The sequence below is a fragment of the Sturnus vulgaris genome, chromosome 1, assembly GCF_052056855.1.
Source record: "Sturnus vulgaris isolate bStuVul1 chromosome 1, bStuVul1.hap1, whole genome shotgun sequence".
In the NCBI taxonomy this organism is placed as follows: Eukaryota; Metazoa; Chordata; class Aves; order Passeriformes; family Sturnidae; genus Sturnus; species Sturnus vulgaris.
The window spans coordinates 92,952,950-92,976,698 of record NC_142243.1 but is presented as its reverse complement, the minus strand read 5'-3'; the positions used below and the strand labels follow the sequence as shown (position 1 = coordinate 92,976,698).

Below are 23,749 nucleotides of genomic sequence, written 5' to 3'. Positions count from 1 at the left end.
TAAATTTCTTCCCATGAGATTGTAAACTTCTCCAGATTGGAGAGAAGTTCCAACTTGTGCCAACAAGTGTCACTGCAAGGGAAAAGTAAGACAGCACTGAGTTGTTGTTGGAAGTCTGTCCCAGACTACTGGGAACATAAAAGAGGTAGGATGTCACACACAGTGACTTCCATATGCATCCCATTCTGAGTGCTTTTACGGTGTCAAGGGGTTTCCTTCAGCAATCTGACATGCCTAGAAACTTTCAGTTTATGTTTATTATGGAAGTTTCAGTGTCCCTAGACACTGAGAAAAATTAAAGGGAACAAGCTATGAACAGCACATCTGGTGTAGTTCATCCAGAACTGAGCTGACACTGATGCCCACATGGCCTCTTTCTCCTTTTTATCTCTCAGAAAGAGGCACAATCTTTCAATCTTTATGTTTGTCTATACTGGTAGTTTGCCTAATATTTACTTCAGTCTATATATAAATATTTAACTGAAGTAATATCAACTACAGCAGAAGCATGCTTTGTTATTTTGTTCTTCTTTTTGACACCAGGGAGGGAGATGTGCTGTCTTTAATATTTCACTATATACAGTCAGAGGATCACCAAAATATTGCTTTAATCTTTGAACACATTTTACCTTTGTAATAACTTTGGGGGGAAATACAGGTAAGGAGCATAGGGGTAGAAATGCTTCTGTGGAGAGCATCAAATTGTCTGATCTTATGATCAGAAGGCTGGAGTGCTTCTTCTATGAAGACAGGCTGAGAGAATTGGGGTTGTTCAGCCTGGAGAACAAAAGATTCAGAGGAACCTTACTGTAGCCTTTAAGCACTTCAAGGCGGCTTCTTATTAATAGGGATAAATTTTTAGCAGGGCCTGTTGTGATAGGACAAGGGATAATGGTTTTAAACCAAAAGAGGGTTGGTTTAGACTAGACATAATGTAGAATTTTTTTACAGCAAGGGTTTTGAAAAACTGGCATAGGCTGCCCATAGAGGTGTTTCATCCCTGGAAACATTCAAGGTCAGGTTGGATGAGGTTCTGAGCAACCTGGTCTGTTTAGAGATGTCCTTTCTCATTGCAGGTGAGTTGGACAAAATGAGTTTTAAAGATCTCTTCCAACCCAAACCATCCTGTAATGGTCAGCATCTCCACAAATTTCTGAACCAGTGAAGTGCTATTGCTTGGGATCTGTCTCACAAGTGTCTCTCCTCCAGCTGGCAGCAGAACATGTTGACAGTTATAGATTGCTTCTTGCCATCCTCATTAAACAAAGAACAGTGCTCTTTAACCGAGTTCATCAAGGTTTTCTTTTCCAGTGCTGCAATATACAATGAGGTGCTAACATATTGCTGCACTACATCCAGCCCCTGCCTGCTGCCTTAGCACAGCAGTGTGCCACAGCACCCACCTCGGTGGAGACAAGTTCATTCTGCTTTGGTCACCTTTCTTGTTATTACCCCCGGAGGTGTTTGGGCCCGAGAGCTCTGACTGCGTAGGAATAGGAGATGTTCTCCAGTGGGAAGAGTCTTCAGCCACAAGGGGGAAGCAGCATCCAGTGACACAAGCATCAACCACAGCAGCTGAGGATTTTGTTCTGATCGCGGTAAGTTTAGAGGTGAGCTATCTCAGACATATAAACCTGTTATGAACATAAGAGTGAAGAGGCATTTTTCCAGCAGCTGGACAGCCCAGGTGATCTCAGCACAGGGCTCTTGGGTGCACGACTGTGAACAGCTGCCACCACTGTTCCCACAATCCACCAGATCTCTTCAAACTTTTTCACCCAGACTCCTTGTTTCCAGAAGCACATTTACTTTCAGTTTACTTTACTTTCAGTTTTTGTTGCAGCAATCACTCCGCTGTTTTGCTGTGAAGTGGCCATTGCCTCATTGCTGAGCTATGCTAAATTTCAGTGAGTTACTTCTTAGCAGGTCCATCTGATGTCTCAGATATGCAGTGACCAGGGAAAGCTGCTGGACCAGGCAGTAAATTAATGACCAATAAATGTGGGCCTTGGCATACACACCAGTAAAGCCTTCCTATCCAGCTGCACCACAACTGCAACTATAAGTTTGCCTTTCATCCTTTTTTCAAAGCAGTAACTCAAATTCCTTTGATTTCACCACAGTAACTGAACCATTGACCACTGTTTCTGCCTTGTATCCTGCAGAGGAACACTCAGTTTTCCCATCCTCATACAGGAGTGCTCAAACCCACGTTTTAAAGAGCCAGGGGATGGTGAAGGATTGTGTCAAATACAAATAGATTGAGGATCTTTTATTACAGAACAAGGATTTCCAGTGTCTGAACACTGTCCTAGAGCAGCTGCACTGCAGTTCTTCACAGAGAGCAGGAAGATGAAGGAAATGAAAAGCGGCTGACATGCAGAATGAGACATCTGAGCGATTCTGGAGGAAGGCAGAATATCCCACGCAACATTGTGTCAAAGGAATGTCCCCAGTCTTTCAGAGGGATGGTCACCTTTAACCCCACATCTTTAGTTAATGCTCCACACTTACCTGTGTTCTTTCCTACGAACAAAACTTTATAACATATTCGCTTCCCTGTACCAAGACCAAAACTTTTTACTGCCCATTTAAAAAATGTACAATTCATAAAACCTAAAATGGTGTGATTAGTTTGGAAAGTCTGAATAAAGTAGCAAATTCTATTTCTTCCACCCACCTTGCCCAAGTTACAAAGCAGGGCAGAAATACGTAAAGGTTTTTATTAATTGTTATTGTTTAACAGCTGAGTGACAATTTTATAATAAAAATAAGTTCATTAAATACTTTGAAAACAAATTATTCTTGCATTCTACATATGAATATGGGCAGTTCCAAACAACTAACCAATTCAGAACAAGTGCTGGGCAAGATAAAACTTACATTAGAATTTTCAGTATAACAACCTACAAAGGGTGAATATTTCAAAAATACATTGCATACCCACAAACACGAGTTTTGGTAGAAACTAATGGGACCAGTGCTTCTAAATCAGTTACAAACTTTTAAAAGGCCTTCTGAAACAACCCTTCTGTTTTGATACAACGATCTTCAAAGAGTCCATGAACAATAGCTCAATTAGTTGTACAAATAAATGACACTTCTAAAAAAGAGAAAGTGACTAACAAACCTTTACTACATTGTGTCCAACCCTGAACATTCAAGTGTATAAGGCTTCAATGTACATATCCATACTGAAAAAATAGTATTTTACTCTTGATTACATTTTCTTTAAACATTTTGAGTGATGAGTGACAAACTATGAAAAAATGAAAAAGCATGAAATCTTTGACCTTTTAATGCTAACTTGTACAAATTCAAGGCAGGAATCTCAAATACACTGGCACTGATTCACTGTCTGCTTTCAGTCAGCTGAGTGGCTTAGCTGCCTGTAGGAATGTGTGAAGTGTGCCACAGCTGGATGGCCACTTTCCACATCCTGAAGGAATTACACACGGACTGTTATTCAAATTACAGGTTTTAGTAACTACACACAAGTTATTCAAACTAATTTGTTCTCCTGGGCAATTACACTGTGTGCCTATGTCCAGCTGCAGCAGCTTGGCTCAGGGTGTCACACACGAGTAGCAACGCAATTGTGTTCTCATCTCCCAACCTGCATATGCTTGGCACCCAGATAAAATGTGGCCCTTCTGTGATCTCTTTTTTTGTCCAAGTTTGTCTCCTAAAACTTCATTAAAAGAATCTGTATGAAAAAAGGATTAATAAGTCAATACAACAGTATAATTAGTACTACCAAAGTGAGCAAAATCTCAACTGAAAAAACGAATAGTTGGGAAACATCTATCCTGCTCAGGAATTATGTTCCATGTTAGATATTTCTGTTTAGTAACTGGATTAAGTCGTGCACATTGTTTCAAAAGATTTATCTGCTGTCTTCTGTGCTCAGACTAAAATGAAACCAGGAGAAAATAGTAAGAGCAAAACCCCACATCTGCAGGAAGATGGGCATTCACTTAGCTTGGATTGCTTCCACGGTTCTACATGATTGCTTAGAGCAAATGCATTTGTCAAGTCGAGCCCTAAGTAAATAATAAACTGCTAATTAATGAACTGACAACCTACCAGCACTAATCAAAGTCAGGTAACAGAGAAGACTAGATGTTATAAACGAAAGGGTAAACACTGCCCCTTTGAGGTCTAAGGCTGGATTAGAAAGGGGGAAGAAAAAATTGTTATTATTTTAAATACATGGCACATTTGAAAAAAAGGTGGTTCTTACTGCTAAAAGGACCTGAAGTATACTCAAAGTTCTAAGAAATTGAAATGCACTGGGTTCTTAAAAGTTGTTTGTTGTTGGATTTTTTAATCTGGATCTGTTTATTTTCCTGTATTATTTCACTGTACTTATTTTTACCAAATCTATTTTGTTTTACTAGCTAAATTAAAAAGCCCCCTTTCTTTAAAGTTTGCAAAGCTTGTATATTTGTAGGCTTTCATGGTCGTGTATGTAAAGTGGTGAACCACAAGCACAAAATTTCAGAGCTGCAGAAAAGAGCATGTACATCAGTTCTGAGAGAAGGGAGACAGGTGCAGAGGGAGTAGTGGCTACAAGTGCAGGCTGCATTTAGGTTCCCATCTGCAAATGGTCCAACAGGACCTGTCCAAGGTGCAGAGCCAGGTGCAATGGCGAGTAGGTTCCTGCAAGCAGGCCAAGAGGCAGCCAATGCCCTGAGAGGGAGAGCAGCAGCACGGGGACATCCATAATGGTGGCACATTGTTGTGGTACAACTAAAACCCTGACTGAGGGAAAACCAAGTATTCTTAAGGTATCTCCAATACATGAAAACATAACTTCCAATTTATACACTCACTAGAGTCTGAGAATGGATCAGAAGTGCCAATGAGACATCAGTCTGTTTCTTTCTGTGTTACTTGAATTAGCATCTTTTGGATGTTTAATTTATAAAGCACTTTTTGTATATTAAGCTGGAAGAAATGCAGGACTGACTAATCTGAAACAGGATCAAACTATTCCCCCTCTCAGAATACTAACACACACACACACACACACATATATATTTATATAATTGTACATACGGACACGTAGGATTTATGTGTCAAGCAGCTGACTTCAACACCATCTCTCTCAAACATCTGCCTCAAAATCAGTCTTGCTTAAACAACTTTTTAAAAAATAATAAGAAAAGACAGTGTTGAGGCACCATGTAAAATGTCAGGGATAAGGAGCACAATGTGCTGCCACACCTGGAGCAGACAAATGACCATTCCCTGCTGCTGGAGTGTGACCATCAGCACGGCAAATCCCTATAAAATGAGTTCTGTTCTGCTGCTTCTGATACCTGGGGAGTTGGCGTATCTCTGTACTGCAACACAAACACACTCACAGAGTTTAGGAGCATGCATAGCTCACCAGAGCATCTGTTGTTAGTGAGAGGAAAGGCACCAGCACTGCACATGTCCCATGCAAATACAAGTGCAAGAAGGACGAGAGACAGCAACACAGCAGAAAAATTTAACAGCTTCGGACTACAACTGTGATTGTCCCTACCATGCATGGTGGATCACATGGAATCCCACTGCTTCCCCGGCCTAGCGTTTTCCTAACATGGCCTTTTCTACCCTCTTGAATTTCTGCAGTTCAACAGCTAGTTCCCAGTATCTCAGATACAGCCACATAAGCTTTCCATTTTGACTTCTGGCTCTGTTCAGCACATTCCCACAGTAGTTATCATGTTTGAAAATATCTTTTAAACCACTCTCCACATCTAAAGCCATAGCAACAGGATTAGTTGCTGCTTTAACTAGCAGATTTTTCTCTATTTCTAGTCTCTGACTTCTGGGTACAATAAGACTGCAGTAGATGTCCTGTCTTTCCTTCAGTCCCTCTTCAAATTCTTTAAGTAAAATATTGGCTCTCTGTTGCCACTCTTCTTCCTTTGCCAGGCATCTCTGGTACAAGGTACCTTCTGCTCCAGAGTGCATAAGGACTTGTTTTTCTTGCTCCAACTTCTCCTGCTCCTGTTCTAGGAGCTTCCTCTCTTCTACTAGTTTGCGGCTCTGGGACACGAGGGCTTCACGGTAACTCAGGGTCCTGTTGCGTTCCTTTTCCAGCTCCACCTCCAGATGAGCAACAGCACGACGATTCTCCGTGATTATATCCCGGTATTTGCCTTCCAGGTCTTTCTGTAATATTGACTCTTTTCTGTAGTACTCCTGCTTTTCTTTTTCTATTTCTTTCTGACATTCTCTGGTCCAGATCCAACCTATCACATATAAATGAGACCTCAGATGCAAGTATAACATGTAACAATGAGGGCTATGATTAATTAGCTATGTCTGAAATTAAGCTACTAAGTGGTAAAAAACCTCCTTTTTTGCCCTTCCCAGTGACATTCCAATTTACATGTCCCCACAAAATGTATTTCCGTGATCCCTACTTCACAGTGAGTCACTTTAAATGATCACGCTTTCTCTAAAATAAAATAAAATATTTTTTTTTCTTTTATTGTCTGTATTAGCACTACTTAGATTAGAGAAGGAAAATAAGATCATGGAGAAACAAACTGGAGGTTTCCGATGCAGATACTGCATGGAGAACCTTCTAGGGCCAGTAAATAAATATCAGCAACATCTCTGGGCTCTCCAGCACATCCTGTGCCCATTTTTCTTGAGAGAGCTTTGTATATTGAAGCTTATTAAATATGGATTCGACTCCGTGTACGAAAAGTGGTCTTTGCCTTAGCGGTACCAACAGCGCTGGTTATTTACAGCGCTACAAACAAGAAGGCCTGGGGAAGTCCCCAGACGGGGCATGGCTCTCGCACCGCACTCTTCGGGAGCCCCCTCGGCCCTACTCACGGAAGGCGGCCAGGCCCAGCATGGGGACCAGCAGGGCGTAATTCCACCGGCTGCCGTCATCGCCGGGATCGCGCCGATTGGGCAAGATGTTCCAGTTGGGAGGGTCGTTTAAGTTATTCATGAAGGCACCTGCGATGCACACAAGGGAGACGCGGCCTCAGCAGCGCGCACAGGGGCCGGGGTCGCTCCCGCTGGGCGACTGGGAATTCTGCCCGAGCCCCGCGAACGTCGGCCCCGACACTTGGGAGCTTGGCCGCGCTCTGAGTGCAGCCCCGGCCGCGACACGGCACCCCGAGCCCGAGCCCATGCCCATGCCCATGCCCGTGCCCATGCCCGAGCCCGTGCCCGTGCCCGTGCCCATGCCCATGCCGCTCCCCTCACGGCGGGACCCCCACGCACAAACCCGGGAGCGCGCGGACCCCTGGCGCTGCCACTCACCTGCCGGCCCCGCCCCCTCCCGGGCCGGCCCATCCGTCGGGAGAAAAAGGGGGAGGAGGGGAGACAACAGAAGGACTCGCCCGAGGCTGGAGCGCTGGCGGGCGTCTGTCCCCGCCCCCGGCGGGCCCTTTTTGTTCCATTAACGCGGTGTGCTACAGGCAGCCGTGAGCGGCATCTGAATTCCAGCGTCTGGAGCTGATGAGTCTACTTTTTGTCCTAGACAGACAGTACGGTCTTCCCTTCACCCTCCTGTCCAAATCTTATGTCTGTGAAATGGTCTTTCCCACAACTTCAGAGAACGATTCTGGCCTGTTTATTACGCAAAATTTCAGGCCATGTCAGAGAGACAAAAAGGCTGAATCTTACAGTATTGGAGACCTACATGTTTCAATATTTCAACAAGGAAAAACAACAGCAGTAACACAATTCTAGGATTTTTTTTTTTATGTTCTTTACTCTCAAACCAGGAGCTGTTTAGGAATCTTCCATCGCGCAGGTCTCTTGGGTGGAGTGAGATTGCCCTGGGGGCCCCCCCTCGCGGCAGTGTTGGTCTAGCCTGCCGATCTCCGCGCGTGCGCCCTTCGCGCCCGCTCTCTCCCAGCCCCCCCCCCCGAAGTCTGCGGTGCGTGATGGCGGCAGCGGCTGCGCGGGGGCTGGCGAAGCGCTGGCTGCGCCCGTCCGCGGCTTCCCGGGCGGTGAGTCCCTGCCCTTGTCCCTGTCCTTGCTCCTGCTCTTGTTCCCGTCCTTGTCCTTGTCCCTGTCCTTGTTTTTTGCCCTGCTATCCCGCCGGCGGCGGCCCGGCTCCGCTGTCTTCTCCGTGACCTTGACCCGCTCGGTGATCTCTCCAGCCCCTGTAGGTTCGGCTCCTCCGGTGCTATTTTGGAGCAGCACAGACCTCGTAACTCGTGTCCCGGGGGCAGGTTCCTGGGAGTAGGTGACTGTGGGCATGGCTGGGCCGCGCCTCCCGGCTTGGGAAGCTAGCGCCGTAGCCTGAGGCCCTGAGCAGGGTTTTGAGGGAGCCAGCGGAATTGGGATGTGCTGGGGAAAGGCCCTGGAGGAGCCTGGCAAGTGCAGCAAGGGATAGAAAGCTCGCCCTAGACTCACTCTGTATCATCAATAGTGTGCACAGGAGGACCAGGGCAGTGATTGTCCCCTGTACTTGGCCCTGCTGAGGCCACACCTCGAGCGCCGTGTTCAGTTCTGGGCCCTTCAATTCACGATGGACATTGAGGTGCTGGAGCGAGTCTGGAGAAAGGCAACGAAGCCGGTGAAAGGTCTGAGCACAAGTCCTGTGAGGAGCGGCTGAGAGAGCTGGGGTTGTTTAGCCTGGAGAAAATGAGGTTTAAGGGGGAGTTTATCACTCTATAGCTGCCTGAGGAGGGGTTGTAACAAGATGGGGGTCAGTCTCACACGCAGCTGGTGACAGGAAGAGAGGAAATGGCCTCATGCTGCACCAGGGGACGTTCAGGTTGGACATCAGGAAGAATTTTTTTCACAGCAAGGGTGATTAGACATTGGAATGGGCTGCCCAGGGAGATGGTGGAGTTACCATTCCTGAAAGCGTTTAAGAAAAGGCTGGATGTGACACTTAGTGCAATGGTCTAGTTGACACGGTGGTGTTTGGTCATTGGTTGGACTCGATGGTCTTGGACACCTTTCTGAGCCTGATGCGTTCTGTGATTCTAGACCTGTGTGGGAAGCCAGTGTATATCTGGGTTGCTTCAGCCTGGCTGGTGATTGTGCCCAGAAAGGGCTGTTGAGCAGTCTGGTATATTTTTGTTAGGGGGCTGTAAATTGTGCGTGAAGGCTGGTTCTTCTCCGTGGTGAGGTGGGAGTTTTCAGTTTCTCCCCACTGTTCTCAACCTGCATGCCCATAATGAGCTTGGGATTATAAAATCAGCTGTAGTTGTACTTGTGTTGCAAAGCAAGTGCAGGGAAGACAAATAGAGAGAGAGGAAAAGGCTTAAAGAGTATTTCCATATTTTAGATGGCAGTGAGTTGGCCCTGATTGGACCTTTAGTTTCAAAAGGGCCAGGATCTTCCTGGTGGCATAACAATTCAGGATTACTGCAATCAGTGTTTCCTTTAGACTTAATGTGATATCTTCTTCTGCTTTGTGGACTTTTGTTCGAGCTCAGAGCCTGGTAATAGCAGTATGGAACAGGGAGAAAGGAGCTTCCTGGAGAGTACTGGTGGAACTCTGTGAATACGTGTTAGGAACTGATCTCATTCCAAGACGGCTGCAGAAACCAGAAATGTGCTAGCAAGTATGACACAGTAGATCTGCTGTTATGCAAGAAGATAATTTGAGGAAACTGGTAATAGAGACGATAAAACTGGGTTGAAGAAAGTGTACTGAAGTTCACTTCAGAGATGGGCAAGAGGTGGACATTAGGGGAGGGAAGAGCTGCTTGTTAGCATATTGTAAGGTGGTGAGACCATGAATGTAACAGCTGCAGATATTACTCCAGTGCATTTTAGGTTATATTTCTGATAGAGAAGTGCTGATGTTACTGGAGAGGTAAGTAATATGGCTTTGTGTTGCTGTTCTTAACAGTCATACATGCTGAGTTAGGCTTATTTTTTGAACTGTGTAAAGAAAGCATACCAGGTTCCAATACATTGGAGAGGTGGAGACTAACATTCTGATTGTTTTAATCTATCAAAGCTAAGACTGCATACTGAGTAGGTTTGGGTGTGGTGTTTGTTGGTTTGGTTTGGTTTGGTTTTGAACAAGTCAAGGGGTAGGGAATGACGTTGCAGAAGGGTAAAACTTGCATCTTTGTACTAAGTTTGTGTATTAATAAATGGTTCTAAATTGGTCACTAATTTAATAAAGAAAAAGAGAAATATCTCTGGCTTTTGAAGCAATGCTCAACTGGAAGAGCATTCTCTACAACCGTTTTTAATTTTCAGTACTGTGACTGCCTGAAATAATTCAAATTCTGAGGATTACTTGACAGGAGAGTAGTTTTCCATTACTTCCCACGGTTCTCACAAAGCTTCATCTTTGCTTAATTATGAAAAAAACTGCAAGAAAACTTCCGCATTAATTGCAGACGTATTTTTCTGTCTGCGCAGCCTCAGACAGGTCTGAGAGGCTGGTAACTGTTGGTGAAGTCAATAATGCATAGTCTGGGACACCCTGTTAACTGCAGGCTATTCTCTCATCAGTCAAATATTTTTGTTTATATGGCACGATTATAGGAAAGCCAGAACTTTGCGTAGCTCTGAAATACATTAATACTCTTGTACATGTGCTACCGGTGGTAAGTGAAGATTTGTTAAAAATGTAGGGCAACTGAGAGTGCCATAAGTCTGTCCTGTGGAAACGTTTATTCCATAATGGTTGTCTTGGCTTCTTTCTGCAGTGGCCAGCAGCATGCCAGGCTCCTGCACGGAACTTACACTTCACAGTCTACGGGAAGAAAAATGCCTCCACGAAGGTGTCTGACTCGGTATGTCTGTACTTTTTATACTGTGATTCAATGATGCACTTAATGCTTGACAGACACAAAACTTCCAGGCTTTTAGTGGAGCGCTGTGTTCAAGTGCTTCGTGAGACTGAGCTGCTGAAATGCGTGGCTCTTTTTAATGACTGTTTCCATTCAAGAGAGTATAACAGATGTAGCAATTGCTGCAAAAGTCTGTTGAGAACATAATAATGATCCTGCTTGTGTTTTTATGGAACTTGTTTGACTTTCCTTGAACTATTTGTGATCATAAAAAGTAATTTATTTTTCCAGATTTCTACGCAATACCCAGTAGTGGACCATGAGTTCGATGCAGTTGTTGTGGGTGCAGGAGGAGCAGGTCTGCGGGCAGCCTTTGGCTTGTCAGAAGCTGGGTTTAACACAGCCTGTGTTACCAAGCTGTTCCCCACCCGCTCTCATACTGTTGCTGCACAGGTGAGAAATGAGGCAGAACAAGTGTTTAAGGAATGCCTGCTGTCAGAAAACTGATTTGGATGTAGAATGGGTTGAACGGGACCTTAGAGGTTACCCAATTCCAGTGTCCCTGCCATGGGCAGAGATTCCACACATTACATGAGATTGCTCAGAGCCCCATCCAACCTGGCTTTGAGCACAGGCACTTGAACCTCTTGTTTCAAGGCCATGCTTCTTTTTATAAAAATCGCATTTTTAGTTGAAATTTTTTTAGAGAGTAATGCATAATAAAATCACAGGATCAATAAGCTCTAAGATCATAAGAGCTTAACCATGAACTTATCATTGCTAGACTTTATGTTAAGTAACAAGTATATTTCATTTTGCTTCCAAGCTAATGATGTTGCAAGATACAATTTTTTAATCTCACTTGCAGTTGTTCTTAAAATCGTTATTTCCCCTTACGTTTTTATTTCATTGTATTCCACCTTCTTTCTTTCCCATGTCTAAACATTATCAAAATGCAGTGCTGCTTCTCTGACTATAGTGTAACTGTGGTTCACTGTGTTACACAAAAAAGCAGGACAAGCCATTGTGAAACTAAGGAGTTTCACAGTTTTTTCACAGTCACATTAAATCTGGCTTGACTTTATTTCTTGTACAGTGCTGTGTATGTGGTAATAGAAAGGAGGTAAACCTACTAAAGCTGTATTTGAGTAATGTAATTCCGGGAAAATGGATTTTCATTTTCAGGGAGGGATCAATGCTGCCCTGGGGAACATGGAGGATGATAACTGGAGATGGCATTTCTATGACACAGTGAAAGGGTCGGACTGGCTGGGTGACCAGGATGCCATACACTACATGACTGAGCAAGCCCCAGCTGCGGTGATAGAGGTGAGACTTAAGGGATTTGATGTCAGCTGTAGTTATAAATAATCCAGGCTAGCTTCCAAGGAAATCTCCTTAAAATAACCCATCGTATTGTGATGCACAAGAGTTTCTGATGCTTGTATTTGGTTTCAACAGCTGGAAAATTATGGGATGCCGTTCAGCAGAACTGAAGAAGGAAAAATCTATCAGCGTGCATTTGGTGGACAGAGTCTTCAGTTTGGAAAAGGAGGACAGGCCCACAGATGCTGTTGTGTTGCAGACAGGACTGGACATTCACTCTTACATACTCTGTATGGCAGGGTAAGCAATTGTGAAGTTTACTTGGTTTGGACTTTTGCATTTGTGTTTACTGTTTTTTTTTCCCTTTTCCCCCCCAGAGTTAAAAAAAAAAATCAAAACCAAACAAACATGTAGCTGTTCACATACGAATGAGGAATCCAGGGGAATGGCTTACAGCAGTTCTGAGTTATCTTCCTTCCTGAGGCAATGTGGAGGGATGAAGACAATAGATGCTAATTAGTGTACGATGTCAGCTTTGTGGTCTGGACTAGTTATGCACTGTTAGTACTTCTGTATCTGTTAACTAGACCCAAAGAGAATTTATGTAAACATTTCCCCCAAAGCCCTTTTTCCCAAAAATTCGACATAGCAGCATTGGGGAACTCTGAAAAGAAGTACAAGACAGCATTTTTTTTCACTCGTCTTCAAACTGGGAGGAGGGGGAAACAAGCTGTAAACGAATTAAAGCTTTCTTTGCATTTCTGAGCTTGTTCTACGGCAAGTAGGTGACTAATGTTCCAGAATATCTGCTTACTAATTCTACAAACCATAATTAAAGCACGTGCTGGCTGTTCAAAAATGGTAATGGGCTACTTGAAATGAGAAATCCAACTACCTCGTAGCTACTGTTTTTTATTTGCTTGGTAGCCAGCTAATTGCTCTCCTCCAGATTTACATTGTGTGTGCTGCTGCAATACAAATTCTCAGTGCTGACAAACACTGCTGTAATACCTGAGGGCATGAAAGAATGTTTGACTCGGTGCCTGTTGCTCCTGCTGGTTTATTTGGCCTCCTGGAGGTGTTTCTCATTTCTCTGGGAGAGCTTAAATGCAGCGTGCTTGTACATGTATGGGGCACTGCAGCTGGCTAACGTGTTGCCGGGAGAGTGAAATGATAAGTCCTGCTGCCTGGCTCCTGACTGCTCAGAATTAAGCACTTTTGCAGCTACTTGTATCTTTTAAAGCTGGAATAGATTAATTAGCAAATTCTTTAATAAATAGTTCTGAGGAAATAGTCTTCCCTGAGAGCTGGTGGGGATGTTTTTTATCCTGATACAGCCCATGTGCATTGACAGCTTTGAAGAGAGGTTACTTCAGTAAAAGTTCCTTTTCTAATTTTCCTCCAGTCTCTACGATATGATACAAGCTACTTTGTTGAATATTTTGCCTTGGATCTACTTATGGAGAATGGAGAATGCCGTGGTGTTATTGCCCTCTGCATTGAAGATGGAACCATACATCGTTTTAGAGCGAAGAACACAGTCATTGCCACTGGGTAATGTAACATTTGTGATGAAGGACCGAAATCTGAGAGTGTTACCAGCTGGAAGTTTGTGTGCTTGTACATGTATTTGGACCCACAGTGTGGAGAACATACGTTGACTGACGGAACATAATTTATAGGTTCATTCCCTCCACACTAAAAGCAATATAACTGAATTCAATCATTCCCTCTGAAAGAAGGCACATACTAATTTTGTGACCAATATAAATTTGGTATGAGGTCTAACTTTGGATTCTAGAACAATGACATAAAGTAAGAATGTGTAAGAGTAATATATAGGATCCAGATGGTTTTCGATTTTTAAAACATGATGTTTAAAACAAACATTGTTGCAATGCTGCCAACATATCTGTCTGTAGAGTCCTGATTTTCCTGTAGTGAATAGCTTCTGTCAAAATTCCACAGACTCTATTTCACTAAGATACTACCACTGTGATTCTAAGTGTTCTAGGATAAAATTATACTATGAATGTAGCTTAACATTACTTGGTTGCAAAGATTGTATATGTTTATTAGAATGCTATTTGAATTAGTCTTTTGCTGCTTATGGCACTCACCTATCTTTCAATGTGAAAAATATTTTATATGTATCTGTAAAAGATACACTTATAAATAAATTTTTAAAAGGTTGCCTACATAATCTGTTCTTATGATGTGTTTTTCATGCCTGTGTAATTTCAGGTACATGGAATATGTACATTGCTATTTCTTCTGAGAGTTTGTCCTGAAATTGGGCTGATTGGCTGTTCTCTATAATGTTGGAGGCTAACCTAGATGTTTGCAGCATAATAATTCATGTTTAATACCTGGACAATTAAGTTTTTAAATCTAAGAATATAAAACCAGGACCATATGAGAAATCTAAACCATCATTATATGCTATTATATGCTATTTTTTATAAAACTACTAGTGATAGTTTAAATGAAATTGAATGGTATGGATTGAGAGAACTTTGTGAAATAACCTTTTTTTCTGGCAGAAGGGCTTCTGATATTAACCTAATGATCCTGTTTTGGAATTGGTTTTCTTTTTCTTCAACCTTCTGTCACAAACTGGGCTGAACCAGTTTTATGTTCTTTTGGTTGAACTAGTACAGGATGTGGTAGAACTTGAGTACTTTTCTTATTAACGCTTTCCACTGTAGTGCAAAGAGCATAATTTAGTGGTATGTTGTAGTGATTTTTAAAAATTTTTCTTTCTGTTAATTCTGTTAACTTTGGTATTCTACAGTGGGTATGGCCGCACTTACTTCAGCTGCACATCTGCTCATACCAGTACTGGTGATGGCACTGCCATGGTCACACGAGCTGGGCTCCCTTGCCAGGACTTAGAATTCGTGCAGTTTCACCCTACAGGTACAGAATATGAAATAGTGCTTACAACATTATTTTTAATTACTTGAACAGATTTTTATGTAATTTTAAAATGTCACAGAATAACACATTATGCTGAGTTTGAAGGGACCCATCAGGTTCATCAAGTCCAATTCCTGGTCCTGCACAGGACACCCCAAGAGTCACACCATTTGCCTGAGATCAGTATCCAAACACTTCTTGAACTCTCTCAGGCTTGGTGCTGTAACCATTCCCCTGGGGAGCCTGTTCCAGTGCCCAACCACCCTGTGGGTGAAGAACCTTTTTCTAATACCCAGCCTAAACCTCCTCTGACACAACTTCAGGCCATTCCCTTGGGTCCTGTTGCTGACTGCAACAGAGAAGAGATCAGTGCCTGCTCCTCCTCTTCCCCTCACAAGGAAGTTGCAGACTGCAATGAGGTCTCCCTTCAGTCTCCTCCAGGCTGAAGAGACCAAGTGATCTCAGCTGCTTCTCATTCAACTTACCCTCCAGATTCTACCGTTCTTGTTGTTCTCCTTTATCCAAAGGTCTCTAATGTTTTAATGTCTTTTTTATATTGTGGCACCCAAAGCTGCCCCCAGCACTGGAGGTGAGGCTGCCCCAGCTCAGAGCAGAGCAGGACAATCCCCTCCCTTGCCTGGCTGGTGATGCTGTGCCTGATGCCCCCCAGGACAGGGCTGGCCCTCCTGGCTGCCAGGGCACTGCTGGCTCATGGTCAAATTGTCACTGAGCAGGACCCGCAGGCCCCTTTCCCTGGCACTGCTTCCCAGCATCTCCTTCCCCAGTCTGTCTGTACATCCAGGGTTGCTCCATCCCAGGTGCAGAATCCAGCACTTTGCCTTCTTTCACTTCATACAGTTGGTGATGGCCCAGCCCTGTTAATTTGTCGAGGTCTCTGTGCAGGGCCTCCCTGCCTTTGAGGGAATCAGCTCCTCCCAGTTTTGTACTGTCTGCAAACTTGCTCAGTATCCCTTAAAATCCTGTGTCGAAGTCATTTATGAAGATGTTGAAGAGCACAGGACCTAAGACAAGGCTCTGTGGAACCCCACAAGTGACAGGTCACCATCATGATGTCTCCTCAAGCATGATGTGCTCAAGTTGGTTTGCACTTCTCTGCAGCATCTGAGTAGTTGTCTTGTGACGTGTATTTAGACTTGTCTGCAGATGTTGCTGAATATAAATTTGAGAGTAAGATATGTAATGTGAGAAAGATCTCAGCTATTCCAATTTAAAAAGCAGTGTTTAATTAATTTTAAGGTGCTGTTCTTACAATCCTAAGAAGTTTTATGAATTGCAATCTGGAACTACCTCTTAAACTTGTATTTCCGTAGTCCTTAATATTTTAAGGGATTTGATACTAGATATTAGAGCAATGGGATAGGTGCGAATGGTAGGGAATTACATACTAGCATCTTCAGTGAAGTGGGGTAGTTGAAGTTAAGGTGTATATATAGAACTGTGGTTTTCTAGCACATGATCAGTATGTAAATTGTGAATAACAATGATCACAAACTAGATTTGTAGCTAATTAAAGGCTTCATTTTAACTCTGTGATTTTTTTGTAAATGGTTTATATTATTTTACAATGTTATTGTTATATCATAGAGATCCAATGTTCCTTTGACTTAGTTAACGTTTTTAGAGTTAAAGGAGCTTTACTGCTTGTATGATGTCTATCGCTTTTAAGATAATTATCAAGTGCACGAGTTTGCATTTTTGTTTTCTGTGATGACCAATGCTGCAGAATAACAGGTAGGCCTTTTTTCTCTAAAGGAAAAGGATACCAAGTAAGCTTTTGTGTCACAGGATTTGAAGCCATCCTGTACTGCTTCAGCACAGAAGAGGGAATAAAAATGTGCAAATGGACCTTGAGATAATCAACTTCCAGTTCATTAAAAATCTTAACATAATTGCTGAAGGTCTACAAGGTCTTCATAAAATTCTCCAGATGTATTGATAGGTGCAGATCACTTCCAGTTTTAATATTTGAAATACTATGGGTGTTCCCTTTCAGAAAGAGTGTTTGAAAGGATAACACCACCTGAGGGACAGTTTCTAGAAGTATGATTAGGGTGCAATAAAATCTGCACCTCTTACTATTTTGAGAAGACCCTGTTTATTCAGTGTTCATCCTGATTGTGAAGCTGTGTGGAGACACCTCGTTTGATGGCGTTTTTGTTCTTGAACAGGTATCTATGGGGCTGGCTGCCTTATCACAGAAGGATGTCGTGGAGAGGGAGGTATTCTGATCAACAGTCAAGGGGAAAGATTCATGGAGAGATATGCACCTGTTGCCAAGGATCTGGCTTCCAGGGATGTGGTGTCTCGTTCTATGACCATAGAAATCCGTGAAGGAAGGTTAGTTACATGCTCTAAACAAAGCTGCAGAATAAACTCTTAATCCTACTAGACTGTGAAGTGCAATAGTTAATTTGATAAACACGTGGTAATTCATGAGAGTGAGCTTTAATGACTGTTAAGCTGATCTCTGTGTGTAAGGCAGAAATCTTTCTTGTTAATTCCTAATGATACTGACAGAGAACAGGTGATGTTAAGAGTCTGCTGTTTGAATTCAGTGTGTCTGGAGACAGTTGCTCAAACAAGTTTAATGTATATGCTCTTACTACAAACAAAATAATTTGTTTCTCTGTTCTCTTGACTAACTACCAAGTTTTACATAGTTCTGCAGAGATGCAATAGTTGAAAGTCCTAAATAATGTGAATTACTGTGAAAAGAAAGCTGGGAGTTGGAAAATGGCTTTTATTCATCCAAGTGCCACAGTCTTATTAAATATGCTAGATACTAATTTTTGTCAGATAACATTTGAAAAAGAACCTATTTATTTTCACAAATTAAAAGAACTGGATTAGAAGTGCTACTAGTGTTTGTAAATTCCCGTTATGTATTCCAGTGTTGCTTTTTTTTGCTAGGGGTTGTGGTCCTGAAAAAGACCACGTGTACTTGCAGTTGCACCACTTGCCCCCACAGCAGCTGGCAACCCGTCTCCCAGGGATTTCTGAAACGGCCATGATATTCGCTGGAGTTGATGTCACTAAAGAGCCTATCCCTGTCCTGCCTACCGTGCATTATAATATGGGAGGTATTCCTACTAACTACAAAGGACAGGTGAGCAATACACATCACTTCTGGGCTGTCTTCATCATCATACTAGGAAATTACTTTCCAAATAGAAGAGCATTAAGAATGTTTTTCATAAATGAAAGGATTATTATTACAATTTTTAATAATAAATAATAATGATGTCAGATAACTTAAAATACACAATCTTCTTGGATTTTTAAAACAACTTGATAACCGTGTTCCAGTCTATGTGGATGGAGATGGGAGTTCCAAGAAACATCTAAAATTAAGTTACTGTCAGGTCTGACAACAATTCTCTGTTAATTGAGCTGAGGATAATATAATTGAACATAGAACAAAGTAGGGCTGTATTGCATTCTGTAACATGAGTTAATGTGTATTAGTCCTCTGTAGTTCATGTAATCTAAACACTAAAGCAGATCCACCAACTGACACTAGTTGGAAATCAGCATGGTCGTGTCAACTGAATTCTTCTCTTTGTGTACTTGTTAAATTTCAATGTAAAATTTTGCACTAGAAGCATGTGCAGATCAGGCTTTATTCCTTTGCATTTCTGACTTGCTGGGGTGAAACAGAACTATGCACTCTTCATAAGCATATATAAGGAAATCCTGGGTTTTAGTCCTGTCTGTGTTTACATACAGATGCAAATGTATGTATTTGCATATTTCTGTTTGCCCTTTAGAACTAAAATAATTCTGTGTTTAGAGTTGGAAGAAACTTTAGGTTGCTGTGTTCCATCCTTACATGCACGTGGCCTTTGCAAATAAGGAGGTTTGCACTGTTTCAGAGTGTTTTGAGTATTAATGGAGTGTGTGCCATGTCAGGTGATCACACACGTGAATGGTGAGGACAAGGTGGTGCCTGGGTTATACGCCTGCGGGGAAGCAGCCTCTGCATCCGTCCATGGCGCAAATCGACTTGGGGCAAACTCCCTGCTGGATTTGGTGGTCTTCGGTCGTGCTTGTGCCCTGACTATTGCAAATACATGCAAGCCTGGTAAGTCTCACTTTTCTAGAGACATTTGATTTTATGATGTAATTTCTGCCCAACGAAGAGTTGTTGCTACCTGATTCAAATTTTGAATGATGGACACAGGCTCTTACTTGTTAGAAAAGGAAGAAATCGATGTCTATGCTTTTTGTAGGCGTGTCTTTGCCAGGCGAATGTTTTGATGTTACTGTTTGCTTTGTAATTCCTTTTAAAACTAGAATTGGGCCAACGCTATTGGCAAGAGCAGTTAAGATTTTTGACAAATTAACACAGAATATTGAATGTGAAGACTGTATTCTCTACATACTGCACCATCTTCTACATCACAGTGCAATCTGTCTTACACTTGGCACTTTTGTATAGTGGAATTTGCTGCCACCTTGCTGATTTATTTATAAGGAGGACTGACATGCAAGTCGTGAGAGATAGATACTAAAAATTGCAATATCTTATCACTGGATTCTCACTGCTGAATCTTAAATATTTTTAAATAATCTGGTTCAGCAACAGTTGTTGACCTGAAAAAACAAAGAAGCAAGCCCTCCCTTCCAACCTCCAGCAAAATACTGGAAGTGGCAGTTACATTGCCAGAGCAGCTGGAGTCCACAAGTAGTTACCTGTTTTCTTGCTGCCTAATGTCCAAACTGCACCAACTGCAGAGACTGATGATTCCTCATGGAATTCGCCTAGATCTTGTGATGCTTATTTGGTCCGGCTTTGTGCCAACATTTTTTGAATCATTCTGTGGCTCTTCAGAGTTAGAAATTGTAAAAAGGGGTTTGTTAATAAAATCTGAATGCAAAGCTACATGTGAGATGAACTGTGCTGGTAAGATGCTGTGTTTGCTTTGTTGCCCAGTAACACGTGGCTTCTGGTATTAGAGGCAAGATGCAGAGCTCATGTCTAACTGCCAAGCTTATTGACTGGCCCTGGTCCCTTACACATCCAAGAAAAGGTGTGAGGTTTGGGTGTGAGGAGACGAGGAAAGTGTAGCAGAAGGACCACAGGATTATTCCATAGTTTAGACGAATTTTCATCAAGTGCTGCTTGGAAGGAATGAACAGCAGAATTTTGCTGAATCTATAAAATCTTTATTAATTGTTACAGGAAAGAATGAGATAATATTCCACTGAGAACTTTAAATATATGGATACAATTGGTGGAACTTCAGGAAAGTGTACACCTCAGAGGAAGGAAACATTATCTATATTTTACTCAAATCTGATTTTTAGTAATTGATAGTCTCTGAAACTGCCAAAAACCAAACCCAAGCCTGACTACCAAACTTACTGAAATTTTCTTCTTAGGAGAGCCAGTTCCCCCCATTAAACCAAATGCTGGTGAAGAGTCAGTTGCTAATCTTGACAAGTTAAGGTTTGCTGATGGAAGCATAAGGACTTCGGAATTGCGACTTAGCATGCAGAAGGTAAGCCTGGGGAAGCTCTCAGGGATAGGGTGGGACAAGCTGCAAGCAACTGTGGCAAAGTACACTTCAGGATTTGCCCTGCAGAAGTAAAAAGTGTGTGAGAAGATTGTGTGTGCAGCAAAGGTGGTGTCACTTTTCTTAACTCCTTTTTCTGTTCTTGGTCATTCCCTTGTGTACTTTACCTGCTGTATGATACAATGGGGTTTCAGTTGTTTGGGGTGACTGGAAGAATGTGGGGTTTTTCAGGCTGCAGACAATTTGAACTCAGAACAGCTCTGTATCCAGCTCTTCTGGAGCTGAGGAAGTTACATGCTTTCCTATGCAGCATATCAAACTCGTTTTACTGTGTTGCAGGCAATGCAAAACCATGCTGCTGTGTTTCGTACTGGTTCTGTACTCCAAGAAGGCTGTGAGAAACTTAGCCAAATTTATGGTGACCTGGCTCATCTAAAGACTTTTGACAGAGGTAATTTGATAGCATAGAACATACCTTGCCCAGAGTACTCTGGGAAGTGTTGGTGGCTTTGTTTCTGTTTTTGGTTTTTGTTTTTTTTTTCCTGTAAACCTAACATGTTTCTTGAATCTTTGGCTGAAGATTTTGACCATTTTGAATCTTCCAAAATATTTTGTAGAGCCCTACTTACTAAACATGGTAACGAGGTAAAATACTTACTCGGCAGTAATTTTCTGGTTGAAAAATCTTTCAAAGAAGCAGAGACTGAAATGGAATTTAAATGTGTAAGGTACATACTGCCCTCTGAACATGACGTGAAGTTGTCCAAATACTAAGATGAATGAGCTTTGTCAGAATCTTCTGAAAAGGCCAGGGACTTGCAGAGAGGTAGGAAGATGTGGTTTTCATTCTCCAGCTGAGCAGATCACAATACAGATAGATACTGCCATATCTTAAGAGAACTTGGTTATTTAAGTGCAACTGATGATGCACCTTTGGTTCACTCACATGTATTACTCTTGTTTATAGACAATCTTCCATAATATTTTAATATTTTACCAGGTATTGTGTGGAACACTGACTTGGTGGAGACCCTCGAACTGCAGAACCTAATGCTTTGTGCTCTACAAACCATTTATGGTGCTGAAGCTCGCAAGGAGTCCCGGGGTGCCCATGCTAGAGAGGATTATAAGGTATAAATATTTTCTGTGACCTGAATGTAAGATTGAATCTCCTTGTTATGTAGCCTCAGATGGATTATTTTAAAGTTGTAATGACTTCAAAGTACAGTCTTCAGTATTAGGATTAGTGTAGTATTTTTTGGGGTCCTATTTGTTCTGCTCTGTCTTTTATTTGTTATTTATAAAAGGACCAATACGTGGAACACTGAGGATGATCTCGAGTTGTTCCATGTGCACATCTGAGTGGTTATGTACCTCTAAACCAGGACTATAGTAATAATATTATGGATGCATAAACAGGATGTAAAGATGCGTAAGTAGAACAATTGTCCTATGCAAGGAAAGTTACCTTAGAGCCCTCGTTAAGGCTGAGTATTTCAAGTTTGACAGGCAGTGCTAAGGGAAAGCTTGCTGTCTGTTTGAAGACATGCTGGCTTACAGGTGCAATTGAAATGCAGCTAATCTCATGGTTGTGAAGTGATTTGCAGATGCAACTTCTGGTCTGTACTAATCTCATTTTCTCCCTAGTTACGGGTGGATGAGTTTGATTACTCTAAGCCACTCCAAGGCCAACAGCGGAAGCCATTTGAGGAGCACTGGAGAAAGCACACCCTGTCATACGTGGATATTCCAACTGGGAAGGTACTTTGAGCTTGGTGCTTGAGGATCTTTTTTGCTGTTAACAGCTGTTCTCATAAACAGCCTTGGAAATGTGATAATCCTGCACTGTTGATCTTTGGGAAGTGACTTTGCTGTTTGAGCTGGAATTGTGTTTCCTCTTGTGTCTAGTTCTTGTGTCACTTCCCCTAGGCTAGTTCAAAGGCTTTTTTCTTCTAATAGTGAGAAAACCTATTGTTGGGTGTTTAGTAGAACAGCTTCATGGTATTCCAAAGGTAGAACTGAATTCTGACCCTATAAAAATCTTAGCTGTTGTGGTTGTCTGGATGTCATTCTGTGAATCCTGTGAATCCTGTGGTCCTGAAGTTCTTTGTTCCCTTTTACTTTAGGTTACCTTGAAGTACAGACCAGTGATCGACAGAACTTTGAATGAGGAAGATTGCCAGACCGTCCCTCCAGCAATCCGCTCGTACTAGCAGCTTCCATCTCACTTGAAGCCCTCTCCCATAGGGGCCAGTGTACATAAGCATAGCACAAGCAAACCAAAATAGTGTTGGCACTTAGCAATGAATGGAAAATGCTGACAAAACTCTTCTCCAGCTTGTATTCTCTTGTGGCTTACTGTACACTTATTAAGCAGAACAGCTTATGTTCTTTCACACATCTTTCGAAAGGGACAGCAAAAACACAAATTGTGTCTAAATAAAGTCATTAAAGGCTTGTATTTGTTTGAATATGTTGATCTGTCTGTAATTACAATGTTCTTGTTGTGAATGTATAGTTACTTCCATATTTTAAGAGCAAGAAATGTACTCAGTGACAGGATAAGGGGCATTGGGCACAAACTGAAGTACAGGAACTTCCATCTAAATATGAGGGTGATCTTTACTTTGAGAGTAGTGGAGCAGTGGAACAGGCTGCCCAAAAAGGTTGTGGAATCTCCTTCTCTGGAAATACTAAAAGCCTGCCTAGATGTGATCCTGTGCAGCCTGCTCCAGGTGAACCTGCTGGCACAGGGAGGTTGGACTAGATGACCTCCAGAGATCCCTTCCAACCCCAGCTATTCATTGCAATAGTTTTAGATAAGACAGAGATGCTGAATTTTGTGTTGTGGGAACTTAAGCATCTTAGTTGTTGACTAAATAATACTTGAGGATGATGTTTTAGTAGTAATTACAAGTTTGTATTGTCATACTGTTTTATTGAATGACAAAAGAGACTTTCACTTCCTCTGATACAGAATAATACACATAATAATATTATACTGTGGAACTTCTGAAGCCTCTTTAGTGGCATGCCCTGTGTATTTCTTAGACTATCTCTTCTCAGAGGCGCCAAGGGGCTTGCCTAAACATTAAAGCTTACAAGACTTGAATTCAGTGTGCTTTTAGAGCCAGGATTGTAACTTGTAAGGCAGTAATAGAGCAGTTTCTAGCAGCATTTCTCTGAATAACAGTTTTTGTAGGACTGAAGGTTACCTATGTAGATTGCAAG

At 42.2% G+C, this 23,749-nt stretch overlaps 2 protein-coding genes across 4 annotated transcripts; one reads left to right on the top strand and one right to left on the bottom strand.

Moving 5' to 3' along the window:
* Positions 1 to 2,709: 2,709 nt before the first annotated feature.
* On the bottom strand, positions 2,710 to 7,310 carry CCDC127 (coiled-coil domain containing 127). 3 transcript variants are annotated; one of them, XM_088171807.1, is made up of 3 exons: positions 7,282 to 7,310; positions 6,844 to 6,972; positions 2,710 to 6,248 (listed from the first exon to the last, which is right to left on the bottom strand). In XM_088171807.1, the coding sequence occupies exons 2-3, from the start codon at positions 6,962 to 6,964 to the stop codon at positions 5,575 to 5,577; spliced, it is 795 nt and encodes a 264-aa protein (XP_088027933.1). In that variant the 5' UTR covers positions 6,965 to 6,972; positions 7,282 to 7,310; the 3' UTR covers positions 2,710 to 5,574. The 3 variants fall into 3 exon arrangements, with proteins under 3 accessions (XP_088027933.1, XP_014736008.1, XP_088027938.1); XM_014880522.2 differs by having other exon boundaries at positions 7,247 to 7,286; XM_088171812.1 differs by lacking the exon at positions 7,282 to 7,310 and adding an exon at positions 7,243 to 7,278.
* A 581-nt stretch (positions 7,311 to 7,891) lies between these two features.
* On the top strand, positions 7,892 to 22,989 carry SDHA (succinate dehydrogenase complex flavoprotein subunit A). Its single transcript, XM_014880517.2, has 15 exons — positions 7,892 to 7,976; positions 10,653 to 10,739; positions 11,028 to 11,189; positions 11,922 to 12,065; positions 12,198 to 12,362; positions 13,468 to 13,616; positions 14,857 to 14,981; positions 17,171 to 17,339; positions 17,913 to 18,108; positions 18,912 to 19,083; positions 20,385 to 20,503; positions 20,858 to 20,969; positions 21,519 to 21,649; positions 22,166 to 22,279; positions 22,645 to 22,989. The coding sequence occupies exons 1-15, from the start codon at positions 7,911 to 7,913 to the stop codon at positions 22,729 to 22,731; spliced, it is 1,998 nt and encodes a 665-aa protein (XP_014736003.1). The 5' UTR covers positions 7,892 to 7,910; the 3' UTR covers positions 22,732 to 22,989.
* Positions 22,990 to 23,749: the final 760 nt, after the last annotated feature.

Excerpts from the sequence above, each read along its gene's own strand:
- CCDC127 (XM_088171807.1), bottom strand. The coding sequence starts at position 6,964 with ATGAATAACTTAAACGACCCTCCCAACTGGAACATCTTGCCCAATCGG. Across the intron at positions 6,249-6,843 it reads GCTGGGCCTGGCCGCCTTCC|GTTGGATCTGGACCAGAGAA; the intron begins GTGAGTAGGGCC and ends TATATGTGATAG.
- SDHA (XM_014880517.2), top strand. The coding sequence starts at position 7,911 with ATGGCGGCAGCGGCTGCGCGGGGGCTGGCGAAGCGCTGGCTGCGCCCG. Across the intron at positions 7,977-10,652 it reads CGTCCGCGGCTTCCCGGGCG|TGGCCAGCAGCATGCCAGGC; the intron begins GTGAGTCCCTGC and ends TTCTTTCTGCAG. Across the intron at positions 20,504-20,857 it reads TGCGACTTAGCATGCAGAAG|GCAATGCAAAACCATGCTGC; the intron begins GTAAGCCTGGGG and ends ACTGTGTTGCAG.